General features: G+C 44.0%; 1 protein-coding gene across 7 annotated transcripts in view; it reads left to right on the top strand.

Moving 5' to 3' along the window:
- Window positions 1-20,100: 20,100 nt before the first annotated feature.
- The window catches only part of Exoc6b (exocyst complex component 6B), a 459,484-nt gene continuing 454,841 nt past the window's right edge, over window positions 20,101-24,743 (top strand). For 6 of the 7 annotated variants that reach the window (XM_085690547.2, XM_048416402.3, XM_085690545.2 and 3 more), the window contains exon 1: window positions 20,101-20,310. In XM_085690547.2, coding sequence (XP_085546673.2) covers window positions 20,201-20,310 — 110 coding nt within the window. In that variant the 5' untranslated portion in view covers window positions 20,101-20,200. Of the gene's footprint in view, window positions 20,311-20,532; window positions 20,553-24,743 lie in introns of those variants that run through there. The other variant, XM_087907066.1, reaches the window with a different exon arrangement.

Below are 24,743 nucleotides of genomic sequence, written 5' to 3'. Positions count from 1 at the left end.
ATGCTCTCTTTGAATTGTTTGAATGCTGAGGAAGGAGCAACAGCTGCTAAAAGATATTTGTTTATAAATGCTGCTGAACTAACCCAAGATAGGTATTATGAAAATACCTTGGCTTCATAACTAAAGTCAAAAGGTATGTTACTTTGGAGAAGAGATTTTGCTTTTGTTTCCACAGGAAATGAGAGGCTGTGGATTCATTCTTAATTTAAAAAAATCAGGTTCAATCAAGGAAGACCACCTGAGAAATCTCCGGTAGGAACAGATGGCCTGGATACAAAGTTCTACATCCAAAACAGATTCAGGACTGCTGCCTGTGGTGATCAAGACTCACAGGTTACTCCAGTCAGGACTTGATGATAATTTTCTTTAGTTCCCCATAAGATTATCAGCACCCCCAACCAGCAGGAAGTAGCCTGGAATACTACGCCCACATTCCCAACAAATGGACTATGGGTATTTTGTTTGTTTAAAAAAAAAAGAGGGAAATGGTGTGGGAGAATTGTCTGTATTCTGTCAATCATGTATTTTAATAAAATGCTGATTGGCCAGGCAGAAAGTATAGGTGGGTCAACCAGACAGGAAGTAGAGGCGGGGCGATGAGAACAGGAATATTCTGGGAAGCAGGAAGCTCCCTCTGCCATTCCTTCCCAGACCACCGAAGATGCAACATGTGAGCTGACAGCTGAAAAAGGTACCAAGCCATATGGCTAACATAGATGAGAATAATGGGTTAATATAAGCTATAAAAGTTAACAAGAAACCTGAGCTAATGGGCCAATCAGCTTTATAACTTATAGAGATCTCGGTGTGATTGATTTTCTCTGGGACTTGCCGGTTGTGGGGTACCAGGCGGGAACAGATACCCCAACAAGCCGGTCCTCATGTTACATTTTTAGACTTTCATTTATTCTTTTCAGCTGCCCTGTTCCATACATAGTATCAAAAAAAATGGGATCTTGTCTCTGACTCTTGCCAGTCAAGATAACCACCTATGAGGACCATTTTTGCTAAAGCCCAGGGACACATGTGTGCCCTATTTTAAGACATCAGCTAGGTAAGCTGTGGTGATGCAGGCCTTTAATACCAGCATTTGGGAGGCAGAGCCAGTCAGATTTCTGAGTTCAATCTGGTCTACAGAAAAAGTTCTAGAATAGCCAGAGCTACACAGAGAAACCCTGTCTTGAAAAAAACCCACCCTCCTCCCACAGAGAGAGAGAGAGAGAGAGAGAGAGAGAGAGAGAGAGAGAAGAAAAAAGAGAGACCATCCAATGATCCCATGTCCAATGTGGCTTTTCAGTCCTCGGAATAGGAGTCTGCATGACTTGTCATATAAATATAAAGGAAGGGGCTGAATGGAAAAGGGGAACTGAGGGACTTGGAATCAGTGGGCTGGAGTTAGTGAGTTCAGAAGGAATGTATTTCAAGTTCATGTACATGTATGGAAATGTCACTGTGTGATTTCTTACTGATGTTGTGTAGTTAACATAAACTAAATCATTTTTAACTGTAAAAAACAAGAAAATCAAATGAAAATGACATAATAAACAAAGAATAAAAGTGGAAGATCATGAAAAAAATAATAAGCACAACCATTCCTGAAACCAATAAATGAGTAAAACATGAAAGCCACAGTCTCAGAAGGAAACTCAGTCTGCTGAGATTCATAGCTCTTCAAAGTCCTCGTGGAGCTCACTGGTGTAGGGATTCATCAACCAACAGCTACCACACTGTATGGACAGACACCAGCCCTAGTGTGTTCTGTGTATGGCCAGGTGTCTGCCATTCCTCGCAAAGGCTCTTTGTGACATCATAGCACATGAACTAACCATGTCTGGGCACAAACCACACTAATTTCCTCAGTTTCTGCACTCACAGAGAGGGAAGGCGTGGTAGCAGGAAAGGCAGGTAGCTAGGGCAATAGGGAAAACTGTGGAGGCTGGTTACATCCAGTTCTCCCTTGTGGCCAGTGACTCACTTCTGGCCAGTCTTAAGGTCCATACCTTCCCCAAACAGTGCCACCTGCTGATGCTCAATGTTCAAACTCATGATTCTTTGTGGCAAATCTACCATCAAAACCATAGAAGGATACTGTACACTTTAATAATAATAGAATAAATGGGGGTTTGCCAGCAACAGGCTCCAGAGTGCTGTCCTTCAGTGGGTGTGGACGCTGATTTTCACCTACTAGTGGACAATTAGCAGGGCTCCCTTTTCATTAGCTCCCTAATGCTCTAATAACTATCTCCTTACAAAGCTCATCATAGGCATACTCGAGAAAGTCAATTCCTTCTCATTAGACTCAGATTACGGGGAAATGGATGGTGGTCTCTGGCTGACAATGGGATGCTGTGATGGCTAATCTTTGTTGTCAACTTGAGCATGTTAGGAATTAACTGAAACCCATGCAGTTGTGTGCACCTGAGAGGGATTTTCTTTGGTTGAATTAGTTGAGGTGGAGACTCTGCCTAAATCTGGATCATCTGAGTCAGTGGATCCACTCTGAAACCGGGTTTCACCTTCAGGTGGCAGCCCACACAGAAAGACATGGAAAAAGGCAGTTGGTGCTTTTTCTGTCTGCTTGCCCTCACGCTCACTGGCAAGTTTATCTATTCTGAGCCCTTCCTTAGCTGGAGTTAGAACCCACTTCTTCCGGATTCCTATGTGGACTGAAAACTGGAAGCTCTCTAGGATCTTCCTGCAATACCAGCACCAGATTGGGTCTGTTAAGTCACCCAGTATCTTAGTTATTGTTCTATCTCTGTGAAGAGACACTATGGCCAAGGCAGTTTGTAAAAGGGAAGCATTTACTGGGGACCCGCTTATAGTTTCAGAGGATTGGCCCAGGACTGCCATAGCAGGGACCATGGTATCAGGCATGCATGGCATTATGGCAGATTACATCTGACCTGTAGGGGAGAGAGGTGGAGGGGGGAGGAGAGAGAGAGAGAGGGAGACAGAGACAGAGACAGAGAGACAGAGAGAGAGAGAGACAGAGAGAGACAGAGAGACAGAGAGACAGAGAGACAGAGATCAGGCCTGGCCTCACTTTTGAAACCTCAAAGCCATCCCCAGTTACACACCTCCTCCAACAATGCCACAGCTCCTCGTCCTTATGAAACACTAACTTGGAACCAAATACGAAAACTCAAAACATGCGAACCCCTGGTGGGCACCTGTGCTCTCATGCATATAACCAGTTTCAGTTCTCCAGAAGACAGTGAGTTGATATACTGAAAATGAGCAAGAAAAAAGTTGCTGGCTGGTGGTGGTCCTCCCTTTAATACCAGCACTTGGAAGCCAGAGGCCAGCAGATCTTTGAGTTTAAGGTCAACCTGGTATATAGTTTGTTTGTGGACTGCCAGGTCTACACAGAGAATCCTATATTGAAAAACCAAAAAAAAAAAAAAAAGTCAATCAGAATTGTCTATATATCTTTTCCCATAGCTGTGGGTGATAGAGCCACATCCAGGCATTCTGTTTTCTTCCTGATCTCCAAAAATTCCTCACTTGGTAAATTATAAAAAAATGGAAATTGATTACTTGTGGTCCTGGAAGTTGGCAAGTCAGGATTAAGGCTCCAGCAGATTGTGGGTGGAGTGAGGGCTGCTTTCCCACCTACTATGGTTCTGTGTTGTGTTTTCCCACATGGCTAAGAGAGTAATTGAATTCAGTCATATGAATATAATGTTTCCCTGTCTCAGGCCCAAATCTCCCTCAGGAGGTTCAATTCCCGTGACCTAACGCTAACCCTGAACATAGGAGCATAGGAGCCTCTCTACTCACTGCAAGGGTATTCCTGATCTTCATGACCCCAGCCATAAAACAACTCAGGGAATTTTTATTTATGGAGGATCTTCTGAAATCTGTTGTCTCAGCTCATCATGGCAGCTAAATTCCTGTATGAGCCTTGAAGAAACCCAAGGATGAACCATTAGATGGAACCCCAGAAACTGACACAGGTCATAAACCTCCTAAGACAAGCATATTCCTGCACCCCAATGCTGACTTTACTAAACCCTTTCTCCGCATGTGTAGGACTGACAGGGGCTAGCACTGGGTGTTTATTATTTTTATTGTATGTGTGTGAGTTGTCAGGTCCAAAGGAAACTCCATTTCCTCAAATTCCAGAAGGGACAAATGGCTATCTGAAGTGCCTATTAGCATGCCAAAGTGCATGCTGGCCTTCAGGGTCCCTCAGTATCATAAATACCCGTTACACATTTCAGAGTCCATGCATTCTCCTGGCCTTTTCCACTTCCTCCCCTTCCCTAAACTCCTTCCAGCTCATGGGTCTTCCCTCAGCTACTCATTCACTTTGAGACACGGCTATTTTGCCCCTCTTCTCTTTCTCTCTCCCTATCTCTCTCTGTCCCTCCTCCTCTCCTCCTCTCTCTGCTTTCTTTCAGTTTCTCTCTCTCTGTTTCTTCTTCTTCTTCTTCTTCTTCTTCTTCTTCTTCTTCTTCTTCTTCTTCTTCTTCTTCTTCTTCTTTTCTTCTTCTTCCTCTACTTCTTCTTCTTCTTCTTTTCTTCTTCTTCTTCTTCTTCTTCTTCTTCTTCTTCTTCCTTTTCCTCTTCCTCCTCTTCTTCCTCTTTCTCCTCTTCCTCTTCCTCCTCTTCCTCCTCTTCCTCCTCCTCCTCCTCCTCCTCCTCCTCCTCCTCCTCCTCCTCCTCCTCCTCCTCTTCTTCTTCTTCTTCTTCTTCTTCTTCTTCTTCTTCTTCTTCTTCTTCTTCTTCTTCTTCCTCTCTCTCTCTCTCTCTCTCTCTCTCTCTCTCTCTCTCCTCTCACGTACAATAAACACCTTCCCCTTAACCATACTATGGAGTAGTCATGTTGTCAGTTTATACACGAGTGTTTTTCCTACATGTATGTGCACCATGTGCACGCCTAGTGCTTGTGAAGGTCGGACAAGGGTGCTAGATTCCCTAGAACTGGAGTTCCATGGTTGTGAGCCATCATTGTGGGAATTGGGCCTAGGACCTCTGCAAGAACAGCAAGTACACTTAACTGTTGAGCCATTTCTCTCCAGTTCCATAGCACTGGACATTCCAGCACAAGTTTTGGGGCCTCCCAGCATCAGTCACTTACTGTTCTTAAATACTAAAGATTCCTTTCAGGCTTAATAGAGAAGCATTAATGGATCTCAGAAATGTTCTGTAGCCAAATTTGAAAGGGCGGAATCTCTGAACTCAGCAGTTTGGTTCAAGATAAGATATCAAGTTACAGCTAGAATTACTTTGTGCCTGATTGGCAGCCGATCTGATTGTACTGCCCTACCTTAGCACTACCATGAAGTAGGAGTTTAGCTGCTTAGTGAAGTTACAGGGCAGATTATAAGTACATGACTCTAGTTGCCTTAAGCCAGGGATGGAAGAAGCTGTGGAGGAGCATGACAAATCCCCTCTGTAGCTGCAAACACAGCACTTACGCAGGAATTTCCATGTGTTCAACATCTGACTGCTCCCATAAAATCCTGTCCTCTTGGGTTTTTACAGAGGCTTTGTTACATTGCTGTGATTATCTAAACTGTTGTTTGCTGAAGATCAACTTGACCTTAGACATTGGCCTGCTCCCCTAGGATTGGCTGAAAGTCCTAACTCTGTTTTCCCTTGAGCAGCCCCATCCTGAAGCTCCATGGGGCTGCCAGCCCTCAGTTAGCTGATAAATATACCTAAAAACACATCTCTGCAGGTTCTAGGAAATTGAGCAGTGATTAGAGCAGAGAAATACTTGACAATATCCTAAAGCACTTTGAATTTCCAGCACAAAACAGGGACAGCCTTGTGAAGGTCAGATAACTGGGAAAGATGACAGGCCGTCCTAATTTCTTTCTGTTCAACTTTCCCTCTAACAGTCTGATAAAGATCACTAGAGAATTTTTTTTTTAAATCCCCTGTGTTTCCTAATTTAGACTGGCTTGGCAGATTCCAGGCAGTTTGCTAGTGGAGGAAAGTACAGAGCGAAGCTTATAATTTTAGGGCAAGGAAGTCAGGGTGAGACAGTGAAAAGTTACTCATACACGAATAAAGATTCTGAGGACTCTCCATATTCTAAACACGGTCATTGCCTCAGGCAACGGCATGTGGGTTGAGCCCAAAGCAACAGGGGTGATGTCAGTGTGGTTGGGGACTCATGCTCCAGGCAGAGCAACAGGTGACATCACCACCCAGAGGGCCCAGTGAGGTCAGACTCCAGCGAGGCCTCTTCGTAGTCCCTAGACTACATTGCCTGCTAGAGCAGCAAACACAGAAAGAATGGCCAGAGTTCCCTTCAGGGTTCAGTCTGTGTTCTTTCCAGTACCTCCTGCCTGCACAGACCCTCCCAAGATGTGGGAAGAGCCCGCAGGAAGGAAGGGTGTTGATAACCCAGGAGGTTTAGGCCTTGTTGGGGGCATATGTCTCCCCCTAGGAACTCTTCCACTAGGGCTAGGTGTGGTGTCACACTTACTAGACCAGGAGTCAGAAGCTGCTCAGCAGGACAGGGACCCAAACCAGCAGTTCTCAGATGGTCTTTGCTGGAGGCCAGGGTGTCTGCACAGAGCTCTTGTTTCCTCTAAATGAGTCCCTCTGCCTGGAGGCTGTATGCGGCTAAGTGACTGACACTGGCAGAGGCACCGGGAAACCTGAGAGGGACACTGAATTTACCAGCAGTATTGCCCCTCCCCCAAGCTAACCTTAGTGTCTTCGGGCTGCCATGCTGCGATGAGACACCATGACCAAAGCAATTTCAGGACGAAAGGATTTGTTGACTTCTGCTTCCACATTGCTGTTCATCACTGAAAGAAGTCAGGATAGGAACTCAAACAGGGTGGGAACCTGGAGGCATGGGTTGATGCAGAAGCCATGAAGGAGTGTAGTTTACTTACTATCTTGTTCTGCACAAATTGCTCAACCTGTTTTTGTATAGCACCCAGGACTACTTGCCAAGGAGTGGCACCATCCACAATGGGCTGGGCCCTCCCTCATCAATCAATAAGAAAATGTCCTATAGGCTTGCTTGCCTACACCCAATCTTATGAAGGCTGTAGAAAAAAAAAGAAAAGAAAAAACAATAAATAATAAAAATAAATATCAACAGGGGCTGCACAGATGACTCGGTTAAGAGGATGTGCTGCTCTTTCAGAGAACCCAAGTTCAGTTCCCAGAACCCAGGTTGGATGTCTCACAACTCCCTATAATTCCCTCTCTAGGGTCAAGAATGGAATTGAGACCAAGATGAAGAAAAGGTGGGGTGTGGCTTGTTGGTTTGTATTCCAAATTTCTGTGTCACTTAAAAGACCGTTGCTAAAGTGGTAGAGCCAAGCAGGTGAATAATAATAGGATCATTTTTTTTTCTGTCAGGCAGTGGTGATGCATGCCTTTAATCCCAGCAGTCAGGAGGCAGAGGCAGGCGAATCTCTGTGAGTTCGAGGCCAGCCTGGTCTATAAGAGCTAGTTCCAGTACAGGCTCCAAACCTACAGAGAAACCCTGTCTCAAAAAACCAAAACCAAACAAACAGATTATTTTTCTTAAGTACTTTGCTTCTACCAATCAGTTTACCAATATAAGCTGGACACCATCATCAAATTCATAAAATGGGAAACTCTATTGAGATTAACAATTACCAAATCACAGGACTAGAGCCATGATAAACACCTAAGAGGTAAGCCTTGAGAATACCTGTGAAAGGTTGTCTAGATTAGGGTTAGCCTCTGGGAGTAACTGTGAAGGGTTGTTTTATTAGGTTGACTGATGTGGAAAGACCCATTAACTGTGGGTGGTACCATCATCTTGGCCTGTACAAAATGGAGAGGGCAAATTGAGTCCGAGCAAACACGTGCCAATTCATTGCTCTCTTCTAACTGTGGGTGTCATGTGACCAGCCACTCTCAAATCCCATTGCCTTGACTCCTCCTCCACATCCCACTTTGTCTGCTGGGATGGTCTGTAGCCTGAAACTGGGAGCCGGGACAAACCCTTTCTCCCTGACGCTGCTTTTGTCAGTATAATTTGCCACAGTAACTGACAGGGAAACAAGACAGGGACCTAGTAGAATTGACAAAATCTAGACTGCTTGACACCAGTCTGTGCTCTCAGGCCCTCTGCAGTAAAGGACAGAGCTGACCTAATGGTGGAGACAGTAAAAATGTCACCTGGGAGCTTCTGGGTAGACACAGGAGGCTGAGCCAAGAGGGAAAATTAGATCATAGGAAAAGACAGGCAGAGGGAAGGGTGACCCTGGAGAGGAGTCTTACAGAATGAACAGCAGCAAAACAATGTCAAGAACAGAGGCTGAAGCTGGAGAGATGGGCCAGCAGTTTAGAACATACACTGCTCTTGCAGAGAACCTGAGTTGGTGCTCAACACCCACATTGGATGGCTCACAACTGGCTATGACCTCAACACCCGGGGATAAAGACTGGAAACATGCCTTCGGATGGGCACTTGGAGGGTTTAAGATCATCTTTGCCAAGTAGTTTCCTGGGAGTGATTTTCTTTCTTCCTACTGAGTATTGAACACAATACCTTGGGGTGCTAAATGCACTTTACCACTGAATTTCATAACTCAGTGATTCTAATTTCATAACTCACTATTTCTAATTCTTAAAACTACCCAAGCTGTTGACGTGGGTCTTTGAGAACGATGGCACTTTCCTCAACTCAGATGTGCAAGACTTAGGATGCTAGACACTCACTGATCACTGTGAGGTCTCAGAGAAACCAGGGACAAACGGCTGAGGTATCTATTTAACATATCAAACGCTGGCCACCAGTCTCTCTGGGCATCACAAGTACCTATTACAGAGTCCTGGCTCCTCTCAGCACTTCTCACCACCACCCCCACTTTAAACCACTTCAAAGTCCCTGAGCTTTGTTTCCCTCCCCCCACTTTCTGATCCCTATATAACAGCCATTTGGTTCTCCTGTTGGTCCTTGGCTACTCTCTGTCCATTTTCCCTCTTTCTTCGTCCCTGTCTCTTCTCTTCATCTCTCAATCTCTTCCTTCTTCTGTCATGGCCATGTTCAGCCTGAACTCTTCAGATGCCTCTGACTGTTCTCTGCCTTGTACCTACAATAAAAACCTTCTCAACTGACCAAAGAACAGCCATGTCCTCATTTTCATTCAGTCACCAGAAGTGAACCTGAGACTGACTCCCCAGCTCATGGTTTCAAGCAGCTGAAGATTGAAGACATGACCTGGAGTTAAGCGCAGTGAGTGCAAAGCCTTATTAAGGAGCATGAAGGGAAAAATGGAACCCCCAACCGTGGGAGGGGATCCAAGAGGGGAAAAGCCCCTGAGCTGCTTTCCAAGGGTTTTTTTTACAGGACTTATGAGAGAAGTTAAACAAAGATTCAAGTGATTTTGGTAGAGACTGGTTAATTCTCTGGGCTTATCATAAGTCTAACCAATGGAGGACCCAAGGCTCTGGGCATGTTTTCCTGACCCAGCCAGTGAGATGATCATAGGTCCCTCAACCAGCATGAGAGGTAGCCACACTTTGAAGCCCCCTCTGCCCTTCTATGACGTTTTGTTCGTCTTGATTTTCTGCTGACCATCTGTCTTGGTGGGTGTTTTACTCATCTGGCAGGTGCTGCTGGTCTTAGTCTTTCGATGGAGTAATTAGACTAACCTCTCTTTGTTTCAAGTTTACATAACTAGTTTGTCATTTACCAAGGAGCTAACTCCTGTCACAGCTACTAAACTGCAGTCTTTTCTTGGTTTCTTCCTCTTTTGCTCCTAATCCATGGTGAAGTCTAGGTGGTTTCTTTTCAGGAAGAGGGGGAAGTGTTTTGTTAAAAATCATTATTACTTATCATTTAGTTATTGAATTTAGATATACCAAAATAAGGCAGCGGTTCTTCATATATGTTCTCCAGGGAAGGAGGCTTTGGGGGAACCAGCTGGCTTGCTGACACTGGTTCTGCCCCTGGAGCTCTGTTCTTCCTCTTCTCTGGTCAACTTGACAATCTCATACCCAACTGCAAACCCTTGTATTTTTCACCTCCAGTGTTCCCAATAACATGCTTCTAACTCCAAAATTCCTCTTAATACTAATATCTGTTCATATTGCTCAGTATAGATTTTAATTCTATTTTACGTAAGAGAATGCTGCAGCCATGATTTAATCAGTCTAGTCCCCTGATCAGTGGAGGACCAGGAAGGCAGAAGGAAGTTTTCTAGATGCCATAGAAATTGGGAGAAGGATAGAATTAAAGTGCAGATTCCGTAGAGATTAGACAGAGGTAAAGGTAGACAGATGAGAATCAGAATGAGGGACCTAACAGTTTTCTATCCCTGTAGGTAGATGTTTATGGCTTTTTTTCCCCTTAGTGTTGGGAGTATACATGGCTAATGAGGTGAAAAGTCTGGTCATGAACACACTGAGTATCCAGCAGGAGCAACCCAGTCAAGGCAGAAGGGATTCATGCAGTTTTTATTTTGGTTTGTTTTTTGAAGTTGACATAAACTAGAGGCATCTGGGAAGAGGGAACCTTAATAAGAAACTGCCTTCATCAGACTGCCCATAGGCAAGCATGTGATTCATTTTCATGATTAATGACTGATGGATAGGAGCTCACAACCAACTGAAACTCCAATTCCAGGGGGTCTGACTCTCTTTCAACCTCTCCAGATACCCCACACATGTAATACACACACACACACACACACACACACAGACACACAGACACACACACACACACACACACACACACACGAACACACACAGGCACACCTAACCTACAGAGAAAGATAAAATAAATCTTAAAAATAAGTGAATTCAGAAAATTGTTTTAAGTTTCTAGATGTGTCTGATATCATTGCCTATTGGATCAGTGGGAACCTTAAAATAAAACACAAATTCTCTCCAAGTTATGTTTCCCTTCACCACACTAAAGGAGCGGGCAACAACATCTCAGAAGATGGGGTGGAAAAGCAGTGGCGGGTGGAGAAGGGTGCTGTGAAGTGCTGTCTTCTGGAAGTGACCCACAGCCACTAACTGAACCCGCACAAGATCAAGTCAACAATACAGGTCAGCATTGCAATAGGCAGCACTAACTGGACACTGTATGTCATTAGCAAAGAAAAAAGGAGAGGATGTGAAAGGTTGAAGGGATGTGTTGGGTGCCTTGGAGCAAAGAGATAGCTGGGAGAGCATATGATCAAGGCACAGTGTTTTTATGTATGAACTTGTCAAAGAATAAATATATACTACTCTATTAAAAACACAGTGTAGAGACACACACTTGTCATCCTATCACTCAGGAGGCAGAAGCAGGGGGTTCACTATGAATTTGATGCCAGCTTGGGCTATTGAGAGAAATCCTATCTAAAAGTATTTTTAAATATTATTGTTCTATGTATCTAAGTATTCACCTATCACTTACCTATTTATTTATTTAGCAACATGTAGTTCAGCTTGACCTTTGACTTCATATGCAGTGCAGGCTGACTTTGAACTCCTCCTAACCCTCCTGCTCCACCTCCTGAACCCCGGGATTAACGCATGCGGTAGACTCAGAGATTTGAATACTTGATCACCAGGGAGTAGCATTATTTGAAAGAAGTAGGAGGTGGAAGTGCATCAGTGGGGGTGGCCTTTGAGGTTTCAAAAAGTTCATTTCCAGCCAGGAGTCTCTCTTCCTGCCCTCTGCATGTAGATCAGGATACAGCACTCTCAGTTACTTCTCCACCGCCATGTCTGCCTGCATGCCTCCATGCTCCTCACCACAATGGACTAAACCTCTGAAGCTGTAAGCAAGCACCAATTAAATGCCTTCTTTTTATAAGAGTTGATGTGATCATGGTGTCTTCACAGCGGTGGAACATTGACCAAGAAACCCAATGTGTATAGTGACAGGAACTGAATCCAGGTGTTTATGCTTGCTGGGTAGGTGAGCATTCTACCAATTTAAGTACACTTTAGTCCTATCTTTATCTTAAAATTAATTCTTTTTCCTCCTTTACAGTGCTGGTGATTAAGCTCAGGGCATTATGCATGCTACGTAAGTACCCTACCACTGAGATACACCCTCTTAAAAATTAATTTGTTTAAATTGTATTTGGTGGTACACACCTTTAATCTCAGCACTCAGAGGCAGCAGGTGGATCTCTGTGAGTTCAAGGCCAGCCTGGTCTACATGGGAAGTTCTGTGACATTGAGAGCTACATAATGAGACCATGTTTCCAAAAAAAAAATGTATTTAGCAGAGCTGTGGATGGAAGTTAGGCTTCAGCCATGCACAGTCACCTGCGCTATATATGTGCCATATCACTAAGCCATACTCTCAATTTTATAGTTTGTAAAGCGTAAAATAAAGGTGTTATGGTAAAAATAAAATGGCACCGTTCCCCGAGTGGTGGCAGTGGGCAGTGGGCATGAAACCACAGCGGGCCATGAAAGCAGCCAGTCCCAGGCAGGGAGCCGTGTGGCAGCGGGTGAGAGACAGAGACACGCCATGCAGAGAAAGTGGATATTTATTTAGTAGGTTATGGAGAGGAAAAGGAAAGGAGGGGAGGGGAGAAGGAGGAAGAGAGAGGCAGAGAGAGAGAGAGACAGAGACAGAGAGAGAGAGAGAGAGAGAAATAGAGGAAGGGAAGGGAAGAAGTGGGAAGAAGGGAGAGAGGCAGAAAGGAAGAAACTCAGGCTGGAAGCAGAAGGAAGACTTGCCTCAATGGATAGAGGGAGTGGGTGGGGCTTGTTTCTTAAAGGGACAGGACAAACCATTTCAAAAGTTATCACAGTTGGATCTTCTGGTATAGATATCTGCTCCCTGCTAATGTTGAAAATGACTCACAGTATTAGTTCATACAAAGTATTTACCCAGTGCATCTCTGTTTTTGAGATAGTCTGGCCTTATATTCGCACACACACACACACACACACACACACACACACACACACACACACGACTTTAAATTCTGTGTTTTAAAGAATCAAATCTCTATCTATCTATCTATCTATCTATCTATCTATCTATCTATCTATCTATCTATCTATCATTTTCCCATTTATGATCTGTAGTTAAGGTCTCATGTAGCCCTGGCTGGCCTATAACTCCGTAAGTAGTGGAGGGTGACCTTGCATTCCTGGTCTTCTGGCCTCTACCTTTAAGTGACTATGCAGTGCTCAACCCTAAATGCAACATCTATGTCAATCCTCGCCTTACCAAGGCTCAGGGAGCATAGCAGAAGAAGGGGTGAAAAGAGTATAAGAGCCAGATCTTTGACAGACATGCTGTGAAATGCAGTTTTCTGGGCATGGCATGACCATGTGCTCATGAACTCACTGAAGGTAGAGTTCTGTATTAGCTGCTAGGAGGCACACACCCTTGTTAATAAGATGCTGTACCTCTGACCTCTTTGCTATCTCAAACAAATGAATAAAAACAAGCAAAAACAAACCCAACTAAACACAACAACAAACAAACAAAACCATCCAACCAAACACAAAATGTACATTACCATACACATCTGGCTTATCTGGCTTCCAGATCAGTTTGCTTCCTGGAGGAAAAGATTTTTGCTGAGTAAAATGCTAAACTGGGAACCAAAAAGTACCCTGTGACATATATTTCAAGAGATCTTTAGAAGTATGAACGACTCCAAGTCCTTAATCTTCGCACTGGGTTGAAATGTTTCAAGCATGAGTAATGGGCTCAAATGAGGACAGCCAGGGAGTGTGTGGAATCTGACAGGTTTAGCAGCTTGTTTCTTCCTGCAAACTTGGAATGCTTTTTGCTGTCTGTTTACTGTTACTGTATTTCTCGTTAAGAACCACCATGTTCTAGAGGAAGCTGAGTATGCGCGAGAGAAATAAAGTTGCTGTCCTTTTGCCTTGGGCTGTCTGTTTACTGTTACTGTATTTCTCGTTAAGAACCACCATGTTCTAGAGGAAGCTGAGTATGTGCGAGAGAAATAAAGTTGCTGTCCTTTTGCCTTGGGCTGTATCTTTCTAGTACTCCTTACTGCGACCTCTGCTCACAGATTTTTGGGTATTTTTCTGGAAATATTTTACCTCTAAAATGTTGAATTTATATATGTATACATATGACTTTTTATTTGCCCTTTTACAACAGGCTCTCATGTAGCACAGGCTAGCCTCTAATTCGCATTCAGCTCCCAAGAGCTGGAATTACAGGCATGTGCTACCATGCCCAGCTATATATGAATATTTTTTTTTTCTTAAAAAAAGGAGAGAGGTCATGAAGAAATGGCTCAACAGTTAACAGTTAACAGTTAACAGTACTTATTGTTTTTGCAGAGGACTGGGAACCTGGGTTTGGTTCCCAGAACTCACATGGCAGCTTATAACCATCTTTAACTCCAGTTTTAGTGAATCCAACTTCCTCTTGTGACCTCTAAGGGTACCAGGCATACCCATGGTACAGACATGCATTTGAGATAAATGTTTATTTCATAAAATAAAATAAATCTAAAAAACAAAAATGAGCAGAGTCAGGCATGGTGGTGCATATTTTTAATTCCAGCAGAATTAGCTAGATCTTTCTGTGTTTGAGAGCAGTCTGGTCTTCATAGTGCGAAAACACAAGATAAACAATCCAAAGGAGTGGGAACATAATCTTGTTTCATACTTTGCTTTTTCTCTTTGAACTGTGATTTAGAAATAAATTTATATCTGACTGTCAAGTATCTTTTTTATATAAAGACTCTTTTTTGTTTGTTTGTTTTATGTGACTGTTTTGCCTGCATGTATGTACATGCACCTCTTGTGTGCCTGGGGCCTACAGAGGCCAGAAGAGGGCACTGAATTCCTTGGAACTGGAGTTACAGATGGTTGTAAGCCAATATGTAGGTATAGGAAATCTAACCTGGGTCCTCTGCAAGACCAGTAAGTGCTGTGAGCTGTTTCTCCAGCCTCAAGCGTCTTTCTTTTTTAAACGAACAGTTAATGCAGTCCTATATCTGTGGCCCAAGTTCTGTGCTCTCAACTATCCCTTTGCTTCTCACATGCCTTCTTTGATTGACAAGAACACTGTTCTCTGTAGATGTAATATCCGACCTGCCTGCTCTCTAGTAAGCTTTCCAAGTACTTCTCTCTCTCTCTCTCTCTCTCTCTCTCTCTCTCTCTCTCTCTCTCTCTCTCTCTCTCTCACACACACACACACACACACACACACACACACACAGTAAAACTATGCAAAGTTTCCAGAGGTAGGACCTTTAATCTGTATTTAAAAAGCATAAATGTGTTTTTCTAAATGCTTCTGATAAACAAACTGTTAGAGCAGTGGAACTTTAGAATAAAACACAAATGCATTCATTCTGTGTCAATTTCTCTCCAAGGTATATTGGTAGTTTTCTTTCTTCCCTTTCTTTCTTTCTTTCTTTCTTTCTTTCTTTCTTTCTTTCTTTCTTTCTTTTTTCTTTCCTTTCTTCCTACCTTCCTTTCTTTCTTTTCTATTTCCTTCCCTCCTTTCCTTCCTCCCTGCCTTTTCCTTCCCTCTATCCTTCCTTCCCTTTCCTTCCTTTCTCCCACCCTCCCTTCCATCTTTCTTTTCCTTTATTTCTTCAGTATGGTCTCACTCTCCCACCCAAGCTGGCATGGAACTCAGCACGCACCTGTGTTGGCCTCCAGCTCACAGTAATCTTCCTGTCTCACTCTCGTACTGGTATTGAGATCTGCCTACCTCTGCCTCCTGAGTACTGGGATTAATGACACGTGTCACCAAACCTGGCTCCTAAGGATGCTTACAAGGCCATGAGGCATCATATTTTTCATTTACCCAAAAATAAACATAATACAAATATGTGTATACAAACGAATAAATAGCTTAAATGAGATTAAGTCACTTGGACTGACAATGTTCCCCCTCAAGAGCTATAAACTACCTAATAAAGAACCCCAGTAATGAATATGAAAAGCCCTCTTTTGAGTGTTAGTTAGGGTTGTTCAAGAGACTCCTGAAACCGTACAGACTATTGTCATTGCCCTTGATTATCAGAGGTTGGGGCTCAATTTCTATTGCTGAATACACTATGCACTTTAGACATTAGACTCAGAGCTGGATCTGTCCTGAAAATCTCCTCCCCAAGGACTAACTTTCATAGAACTGGAAGGTATTTTTCAAAATACTGAGATAATGAAGCAACCAATAGTCCTACAAAGTAGCGCAAACACCAGCATAGAAGATCTCTGTAAAGGTGCATTCGCGACACTCTATATTTTGGTGGTAACCAGAAGTTGTCTAATGGGATTTAAAGCCTACTTTGGGGGTGGGGGGGTGGGGAAAATCATGCCTGGTACTGAAACTTAGTCACCTATCGGGCTAGTGAGGTTATGGATCGTAGAGGAGCATCTACTACTGCTACCTACTTTATTAAACCAGTATAATTCCAAATGCCTTCTAAATACCTTATAAGTCGCTCCCAACCTCACCAAAGAACTTCTCTTTGCAACAGACAGTAACCATTACAGAACACAAGTGGCCAAAATATAGAGAGCAGCTGATTATGGGTGCCCAGACCCAGTAGTTTCATCTACAGCACAACTCCTGTACCCAAGACTCAGGGAACATTTCAGAAGAGAGTGTCAGAAAGATTTCAAAAGCCAGAGATGAGGAATTGTGCTATGAGTTTGTGTCTCCTAGAAGCCACAGGGAAGCTAAACCTGTGATAATGCAACTGTATGACTGCTTAAACAAGACCTGAATGAGGAAAACAACAATAGACAAGCTAATGCAGAAGCAGGAAACACATGGTGCCCCAGCCATAGAAAAGAACTACAAGCAACTAAGGAATGCTGAGAAAGAGAGAGAGGAAGAAGGAGTCTTTCCCCATGGGAGACTCCAAGTTGGTTCTCCAAAACCAAGTGGCCAATCTCTCTCTCTCTCTCTCTCTCTCTCTCTCTCTCTCTCTCTCTCTCTCTGTTTTTCAAGATAGGGTTTCTCTGTAGCTTTGGAGTCTGTCCTGGAACTAGCTCTTGTAGACCAGACTGACCTTGAACTCACAGAGATGTGTCTGTCTCTACCTCCTGAGTGCTGGGATTAAAAGTGTGTGCCACCATGACTCGGCTACCAAGTGGCAGTGTTGTATCTCTCTCTATATTTGTACACACCCACCCACCCACCCACCCACACACACACACACACACACACACACACACAAAGGGTGTTAGGGTAGTGCGTAGATGGAGTGGGAAGAAGGAAAGAGAAATGATGTGATTTTATTTTAATTAAAAAGAACAGGTGTGGTGGTACATCTTTAAACCCAGAGCTTGGATGGCAGAGGCAGGTTGGTCTTTATGAGTTCAGGGCCAATGTGATCTATATAGTGAGTTTCAGGTCAGCTAGGGCTACATAATGAGACCCTGTCTCCAAACAAAACCAAAACCCAAACTAACTGCTTGTGGTGGGGCTTGCTGGTAGGATATGGTTAAAGGTGGAGGCAGTGTTGTCATAAAAACAGACACGTGGAGCAATGGAATCGAATTAAAGACCCAGATGTAAAGCCATCTATGGACATCTGATTTCCAACAAAGAAGCCAAAAGTATACAATGGAAAAATAAAGCATCTTCAACTGGATGTCAGCATGTAGAAGAATGCAAATAGATCCGTATTTGTCACCCTGCACAAAACTCAAGTCCAAGTGGATCAAAGCCCTCAATATAAAACAAGTACACTGAACCTGATAGAAAAGTGGGAAATAACTTCAAATATATGGCACAGGCGGCAACTTTATGAACAGAATACCCACAGCACAATATACAACAGACAATTAATAAATGGGACCTCATGATATTGAAGTTTCTGTAAGTCAAAGGACACAGTCAATAGGACAAAATGCAGTGTATAGAATGGAACAACAACATCCGACAGAGGGCTGATGTCCAAAATATATAGAGAACTCAAGAAACTAGGTATCAACAAACCAAATAGTCCAATTAAGAAATGGGGCACAGATATAAGCAGAGAATTCTCAACAGAAGAACTCAAATAACTGAGAAACACTTGAGATGTTTAACATTCTTAGTCATCAGAGACATGCAAATCAAACTGACTCCGAGATTCGATCTTATACCTGTCAGAATGGCTGAGATAAAAAACAAAAGGGACATGCTGAAGAGGATGTGGAACAAGGGGAACACTCCTCCATTGCTGGTGGGAGTGCAAACTTTTCCAGCCACTTTGGAAGTCCTCAGAAAACTGGGAATCAACCTACCACAAGCCTCAGCTGTACTGCTCTTGGGTATATACCCAAAGGATGCTCAACCATACCACAAGGACACTTGCTCAACTACGTTCATGACAGTTTTATATGTAATATTCAGAACCTGGAAACAGTCTTCATGTCCCTCTACTGAGGAATGGATAAAGAAAATGTGATTCATTTACACAATGGAATTATTACTCAGTTGTTAAAAATAAGGAGACCAGGAAATTTGAAAGCAAGTGGAAGGAACTAGAAAAAAAAAAAAAAACCATCCTGAGTTAGGTAACCCAGACTGAGAAAGACACACATGGCGTGTGTCCATGCATAAGTGTGTATTAGCTGTAAAATAAAGGCTAAGTATACTACAATCCACAGACCCATAGAGAAAACTTAACAAGGAGAGTTCATGGTGGGTGGAGGGGGATGGGGGCACGTGGATCTCCCTGGGAGGGGAAACAGAAGAGATTTCATGAGTGGACTGAGAGAAGGTGGAGATGGAAACTTGAGCAATCAGGTTGGGGGGGTATGAGTGCTGAGGGAGTTTGCTAGTGGTGGCATTTTGGGGTTGGCGCTGATGACTCTCGCAGGAGTCTATGGGGAGGATGCCATCTTAGACTCCTAGCAACAGTATAAGTAGCCTGAACTGGTTGTCTCCTGTGACCAGACAGGTGCTTGGCCCAGTTGTCATCAGAGAGGTGTTATCAGCAACTGATGGAGGCAGATGCAGAGACCCACAGCCAAACATCAGGTGGAGTCCGGGAATCCTGCAGAGGAGGAGGAGAAAGAAGTGTAGGAGCTCGAGGGATCAAGGACTCCGTGGGAAGGGTCACCGAGTCAACTAACTTGGGTTCATAAGGGCTCACAAAGACTGAACCGGCAACCAGGGAGCCTGCATGGGACCAACATAGGCACTTTGCATATTCTACAGTTGTGTGACTCCTAATAGCGGGAACAGGGTCTGTCTCCGACTCTTTTACTGGCTTCTGGGACCCTACTTCTCATACTGGGTGGCCTTGCCCAGCCTTAATACAGAGGAGGTGCTCAGTCATACTGCAACTTGATATGTCATGCTTTATTGATGATCCTAGGAGACCTGCCCTTTCCTGGATGGAGACGGAAGAGGAGGGGATTCGGGAATGGAAGGGAGGTGGAATTGGAAAGAGGACGATGGGGAGGGGGTTAGGATGTAAAATAAATAAATAAAAAAGAGGTGGAGGCAGAAACTGTCATCCCTGCAAACATACTACATGTTACATTATATAGACTGAACAGGTTAAATTTAGGAATGCATACATACAAACACACATATATATGTGTGTGTGTATATATATATATATATATATGTTTGTATTTGTGTATGCATGTGATAGCAGTAAAAAGAGAGACCATTTTTTGAAAGAGAGTGGGGAGGGGTATATGGGAGGCTTGGAGGGAGGAAAGGGAAGGGAGAAACCTTGTAATTATATTATAATTTCAAAGGAATAAAAAGAGGTGGAGGCAGGAGAATTTTGAGTGCCAGGGCAACCTGGGCTTCATATTTAGGGACTGTGGAGAAAGCTCAGTTGATAAGAGCATTTATAGCTCTTCCAGACGATTGGAGTTCCATTCCCTGCACCACAGGGCGCCGCACAACCAACCATCTGTAGCTCCAATCCTTGGTCATCTGACATCCTCTTCTGGCTTCCTGGGGTACCAGGCAAACTTGTAGTGCACGGAAATACCCATCCACATTAAAAAATTTGTGCAGAGTTAATACCACTGCCTGATTTGATGTCACTGTATACAGGTGTCATAAAGTGCTCTATCTATATCAAGGTCGCAGCAATTAGCACAGATCCGAGGAGTGAATGTACAGAACCCAGCACGGCCTGACTCAGCGAACTACAAATCCCATGCGGCAGTGCGCGACGCTCGCGCCCGGGCTGACGCCTGGGGGCGTGGCATCCGAGGGCGGGGTCGCTCTGCGGGGTGCTGGCCCAGTGGCCGCGGAACCTAGGCTGTGGGTTCTGGGGGTCCCTGGTGAGTGTGGGCCGCGCGGCTGTGCCGTGCGATGGAGCGGGCGAAGATGGCGGAGGAGAGCCTGGAGACGGCCGCGGAGCACGAGAGGATCCTGAGGGAGATCGAGAGCACAGACACGGCCTGTATCGGGCCCACGCTCAGGTACCGGGGCGGGGCCGGGTCGGCGGGAGCGGGTGGAGCGCGTCGGCTGGTTGAGGGGAGAGTCGCGGGTGTCCCGCGTCCTGGGCGAGGCCCTGCTGAGGAGCCTGTCTGGAGAGAGGGTGAGGCTCGGCTCTGTTGGGCCGCCGCTCGCTTCGGGCAGCAGCTCTTCAGTCAGGAGCGGGCGCCGGCTCTGCGTGCAGTGGAACTGCCCATCACAGCTCCTTTGAGAGCGTCCTGGTGAGGTCGGTCCTGGGGGATGAGTTCTCCCACCTTCCTTCACCTGAGAGCGCGGTTCGTGAGGACGACCTCGCCCAAGTGCAGCCCCGGGACCTTGCCTGCTCCTGGACGTGCTCCTTCTTCTCCCTGCCCTGCCTCCTTCTCCGATAGCTTCCACCAGCGCTGCCCGTGGAGCCGCCAGAACGGACCTGGTTAATTACCTGGCACTTGTTACACAGAGAGCAAAGCAAGGCTTTGTGCGAATTGATGTGCTAATACATCTATGGAAGCCATTGAGCAGTCCCACCGCTGGGACACAGTTACTGTTCTCCTGTAGCAGACGGGGCGCAGGGAAGTGAAGTGACTCGTCCAAGGTCACAGGGGAGGGAAAATGGGTTTCTAGTTCCTAGCACCGACCCTGCCTCCCTAGTCTTCGTCCTTGTCCTCCTTGTCGACTTCGTCGTCGCCGTCCTCCTCCTCCTCCTCCTCCTTCTCCTCCTCCTCCTTCTTCTTCTTCTTTTTTTTTTTTTTTTGTTTTTGGTGCGCTGGGGACGGAACTCAGTGTGCCAGGCAAGCGCTTTTCCGCTGAACTGTGCCCAGCCCACAGATTCTTCACTACTTTGGTTCTGCCTTAGTTGGGGATTGCCATATGCTATACTTCCTGTTGAAAATTGTTCACCAAGACCAATTTTGAACCCCCGCAGTTTCCTGGTATCCTAGAACCATTTTCTCCTCGTTCTTTCCTGTGGAGCTTTCTGGTCTCCGTTCAGTCTGAATGGAAAATCGCTTTACCACTCCTTGCACAACATTGGGTCCGCGCTCCTCCCTCCAGAAGGCGTCACTAGTCATTTCATGGGGAGACTTGTCCCAGTAAAGAGTGACCGAAGGCCCGGGACTTTTGCTTTTAGCTTCACTTGCACAGCTTTCTTCTCCAGGCTCCAATGTTAGTTTCAAGCAAGTTTTCTCAATATCCCTTCTCCTGGAAATGACTGTCCTTAGTAGTCTGTACCTCTCCCTCTTTTTCCTTCTTTTTTTTTTTTCTTTTCCAGTGCTAAGGTTTGAACTAAATAAAGCAACAATGCCTTACCACTGAGTTGAATCCCCAGTGCCCTTTTAGCTCCCCCCTTTTTTTTGTGCCAGTTCTTTCACACAATTGCTCCCCTGTCCTCTTTGTATCATGATCATGCTCCTCTCGTTCCCTATTTTCTTGTGCTGTGGAAGGCCAGTGATTTTCATTTCATAGTCCTTTATAAAGGCCCGGGGCCCCTCCCTAATCCTCTCCTAAATGCGTTATTAGTGGCTTTTACTGTTTGTCTTTCAGTGACTGAAAATGTTATGTTCTCGTCTGTTAGGAAGTCTGGCTGCTGAATTGAGTATTTAGGACCAGAGTTTAGGCAGGATTCCTTATTAGAGCAGCGTCCGTGTTGTCTTGAGTTGTTTGTGGTTTTTAGTTGCTGTTGTTTTGTACAATAAATAACTTAGTACCATAAATTTAGTTTACTGTGATTAATATGTTAACCCTCAGTGTAAAACATTTTATTGTTTTACATGTGAGATGTAGTTTCCTGTATCCCAGGCTGTGCTCCTACTTGCTGTTTAGTTGAGAATACCTCATCAAACCCCCATTTCCTAAGTGCCGGGATTATCGTCTAGCACCACCATGCTTAGTTTTATGCCATGCTCAGGATTGAATTTATGACTTGCTGCCTGTTAGGTGAACATTCCATTAATTGAGCCAAATGTCTAGCACCAGTAATATATTTGTATCAACTGGATTTTGGTGTTTGATTTTCTGGCATCTTGGTTTTAGTAATGTATATGTTATAATTTAAACATGTTATCCATTCTCCCAAGATTTTCTCATTATTATTACTGAATTCTTTTTCTTCTGGTTCTGTGCTTGTGCATGAATTACGAAGTCTTTACTTCATGGGAACACTGTTAAAGCAACAACAAAAAAGAAGTTCAGGAACTATCACATGACCCTATATGTTTTAGTTGTTTTTCCTGACTATATTGTTAGAGGATTTGGATTAAATTTTTACAAATTATTTTATTTTCATTCATGTTTTGTCTGCATGTATGTTTGTGTGAGGATGTCAGAATCCCTGGAACTGGAGTTACAGACAGGCTTGGGTGCTGGGAATTGAACCTGGGTCCTCTGAAAGAGCAGCCAGTATTCTTTTAAAGATTTATTTATTTATTATGTATATAGAATTCTGCCTGCATGTATTCTTGCATGCTAGAAGATGGCACGAGGTGTTACTATAGATGGTTGTGAACCACCATGTGGATGGATGCTGGGAGTTGAACCCAGGTCCTCTAGAAGAGCAGTCAGTGGTCTTACCTTCTGAGCCATTTCTCCAGCCCAGCGTGGCCATGTCTATCATGCTGTCCTTGAACTTGCAGAAATCTGCCTGCCCTTGCTTCTCCAGATGGGATTAAGGCCTGCACCAATTATGCCTGGCTGAGAGCTTCTTTTGAGGCTGTGGCATAAAAATACAGTTACACTTCAACCCTTGGCTGAAGAAAGTCAATTATCATAGAGGGCCTCCTCTTCAGTGCAGCCTGAGAAGGTCACACTTAGAACAGTGACGAAGGAAGGGAACACCTGCCTAGCTAGCCATGTCAGCCTGGTCAATCTTGGTGATCAATGTGATGCCACAGCCGAATTACCCTTACATCTCAAGTACTAACATTCTTATTCCAAGTAAGTTGTGAACAATAGCTCCGTTTTTTTCATTTTTCAAATCCCATGTCTGTATTTCTACTCTTATTTATCACATTATTTAACTAATAGTCATTTCCATGTTTTGTTTGGTGGGTCAGAGCAATTGGCATTCACTCTAATTGTACTTAAAATTTTGTTTTTAAATTTTTACCTTGAATAATAAAATAAAATACATTACCATTTAAAAAATAGCTTTACAGCCAAGTGTGATTGTTCATGCCTGTATCCCAGCACTTGGTTGGCGACAGCGGGAAGATCGGGAGTTCAGAGTCATCTTTGGCTACATAGCAAGTTCCAGACCAGCCTGGAGTATATGAAACCCTATCTTTAAAAAGTATCTTTATTGAGATATAATTCACATAATAGCATATGATCTACATATTGTTTAAAATGTGTAACTGCCTAGGTGGTGGTGATGCACACCTTTAATCCCAGCACTCAGGAGGCAGAGGCAGGCAGTTCCCTGTGAGTTCTTGCACAGCCAGGACTGTTTCACAGACAAACCCTGTCTTGAAACCCCTCCTACCCCCCCAAAAAAAGTGTAGCTGAATGGCTTGCAGTATATTGATAGAGCTGTGCAGTAATCACCACAGTCTAACTTAGGACTATTTTATCTTCCCCAAACAAACACATCTTCTTTGAGAATCACTTTTCATTGTTTTCCTCTCTTCCATGCCATTCTTCCTTTCCTCTTTTGTTTATTTTTTCATGGCTGTTTTTGAACTATGTGTAGTCTAAGATAACTTTGAACTCTAGATCTTTTTGCCCCCACCTCCTAAATGCTGGTATTACAGTTGTGCACCGCCACGTCCAGCTTCCTACTTGCTGCTTTGGACATCTGGACATTTTGTGTAAATAGATTTATACAGGAATTATTATTTTTTTGTTACTTAAGGAAATGTTTTCAAGGTTTATCCATATGGCTATGTATCTGACTTCATTTCTTTTTATTGCTAAAACTCCACTGTATGAATGTACTTGTCTCTATAACATGAGGGCTGGCTTGTTGGGGTTTCTGTCCCGCCCGGTACCCCACAGCCGGCAACTCCCAAGGAAAATCACATACAGGACTCCATAAGATTATAAACTGATTGGCCCTTAGCTCTGGCTACTTATTAGCTCTTATAACACATATTACCCCATTATCCTTATCTACATTAGCCATATGGCTTGGTACCTTTTTCAGCTGTCAGCTCACATGTTGCTTCTCTGTGGTCTGGGCAGGAATGGCAGAGGGAGCTTCCTGCTTCCCAGAATAATCCCAGTCTCTTTGCTCCACCTCTACTTCCTGTCTGGTTTTCCCGCCTATACTGCCTGCCTGGCCAATCAGCATTTTATTAAAATATGATTGACAGAATACAGACAATTCTCCCGCATCATGTCTCACATTTTATTTGTCCATGAAGTTGGTGCATATTTTGATCATTTCCATTTTGGGATTGTTACGAACAATGTCCTATGTACTGTTTTTTTGTGTGGACTTATA

The sequence above is a fragment of the Myodes glareolus genome, chromosome 6 (genome assembly GCF_982192425.1).
Source record: "Myodes glareolus chromosome 6, mMyoGla1.1, whole genome shotgun sequence".
In the NCBI taxonomy this organism is placed as follows: Eukaryota; Metazoa; Chordata; class Mammalia; order Rodentia; family Cricetidae; genus Myodes; species Myodes glareolus.
This window is presented reverse-complemented; position numbering and strand designations above follow the sequence as displayed.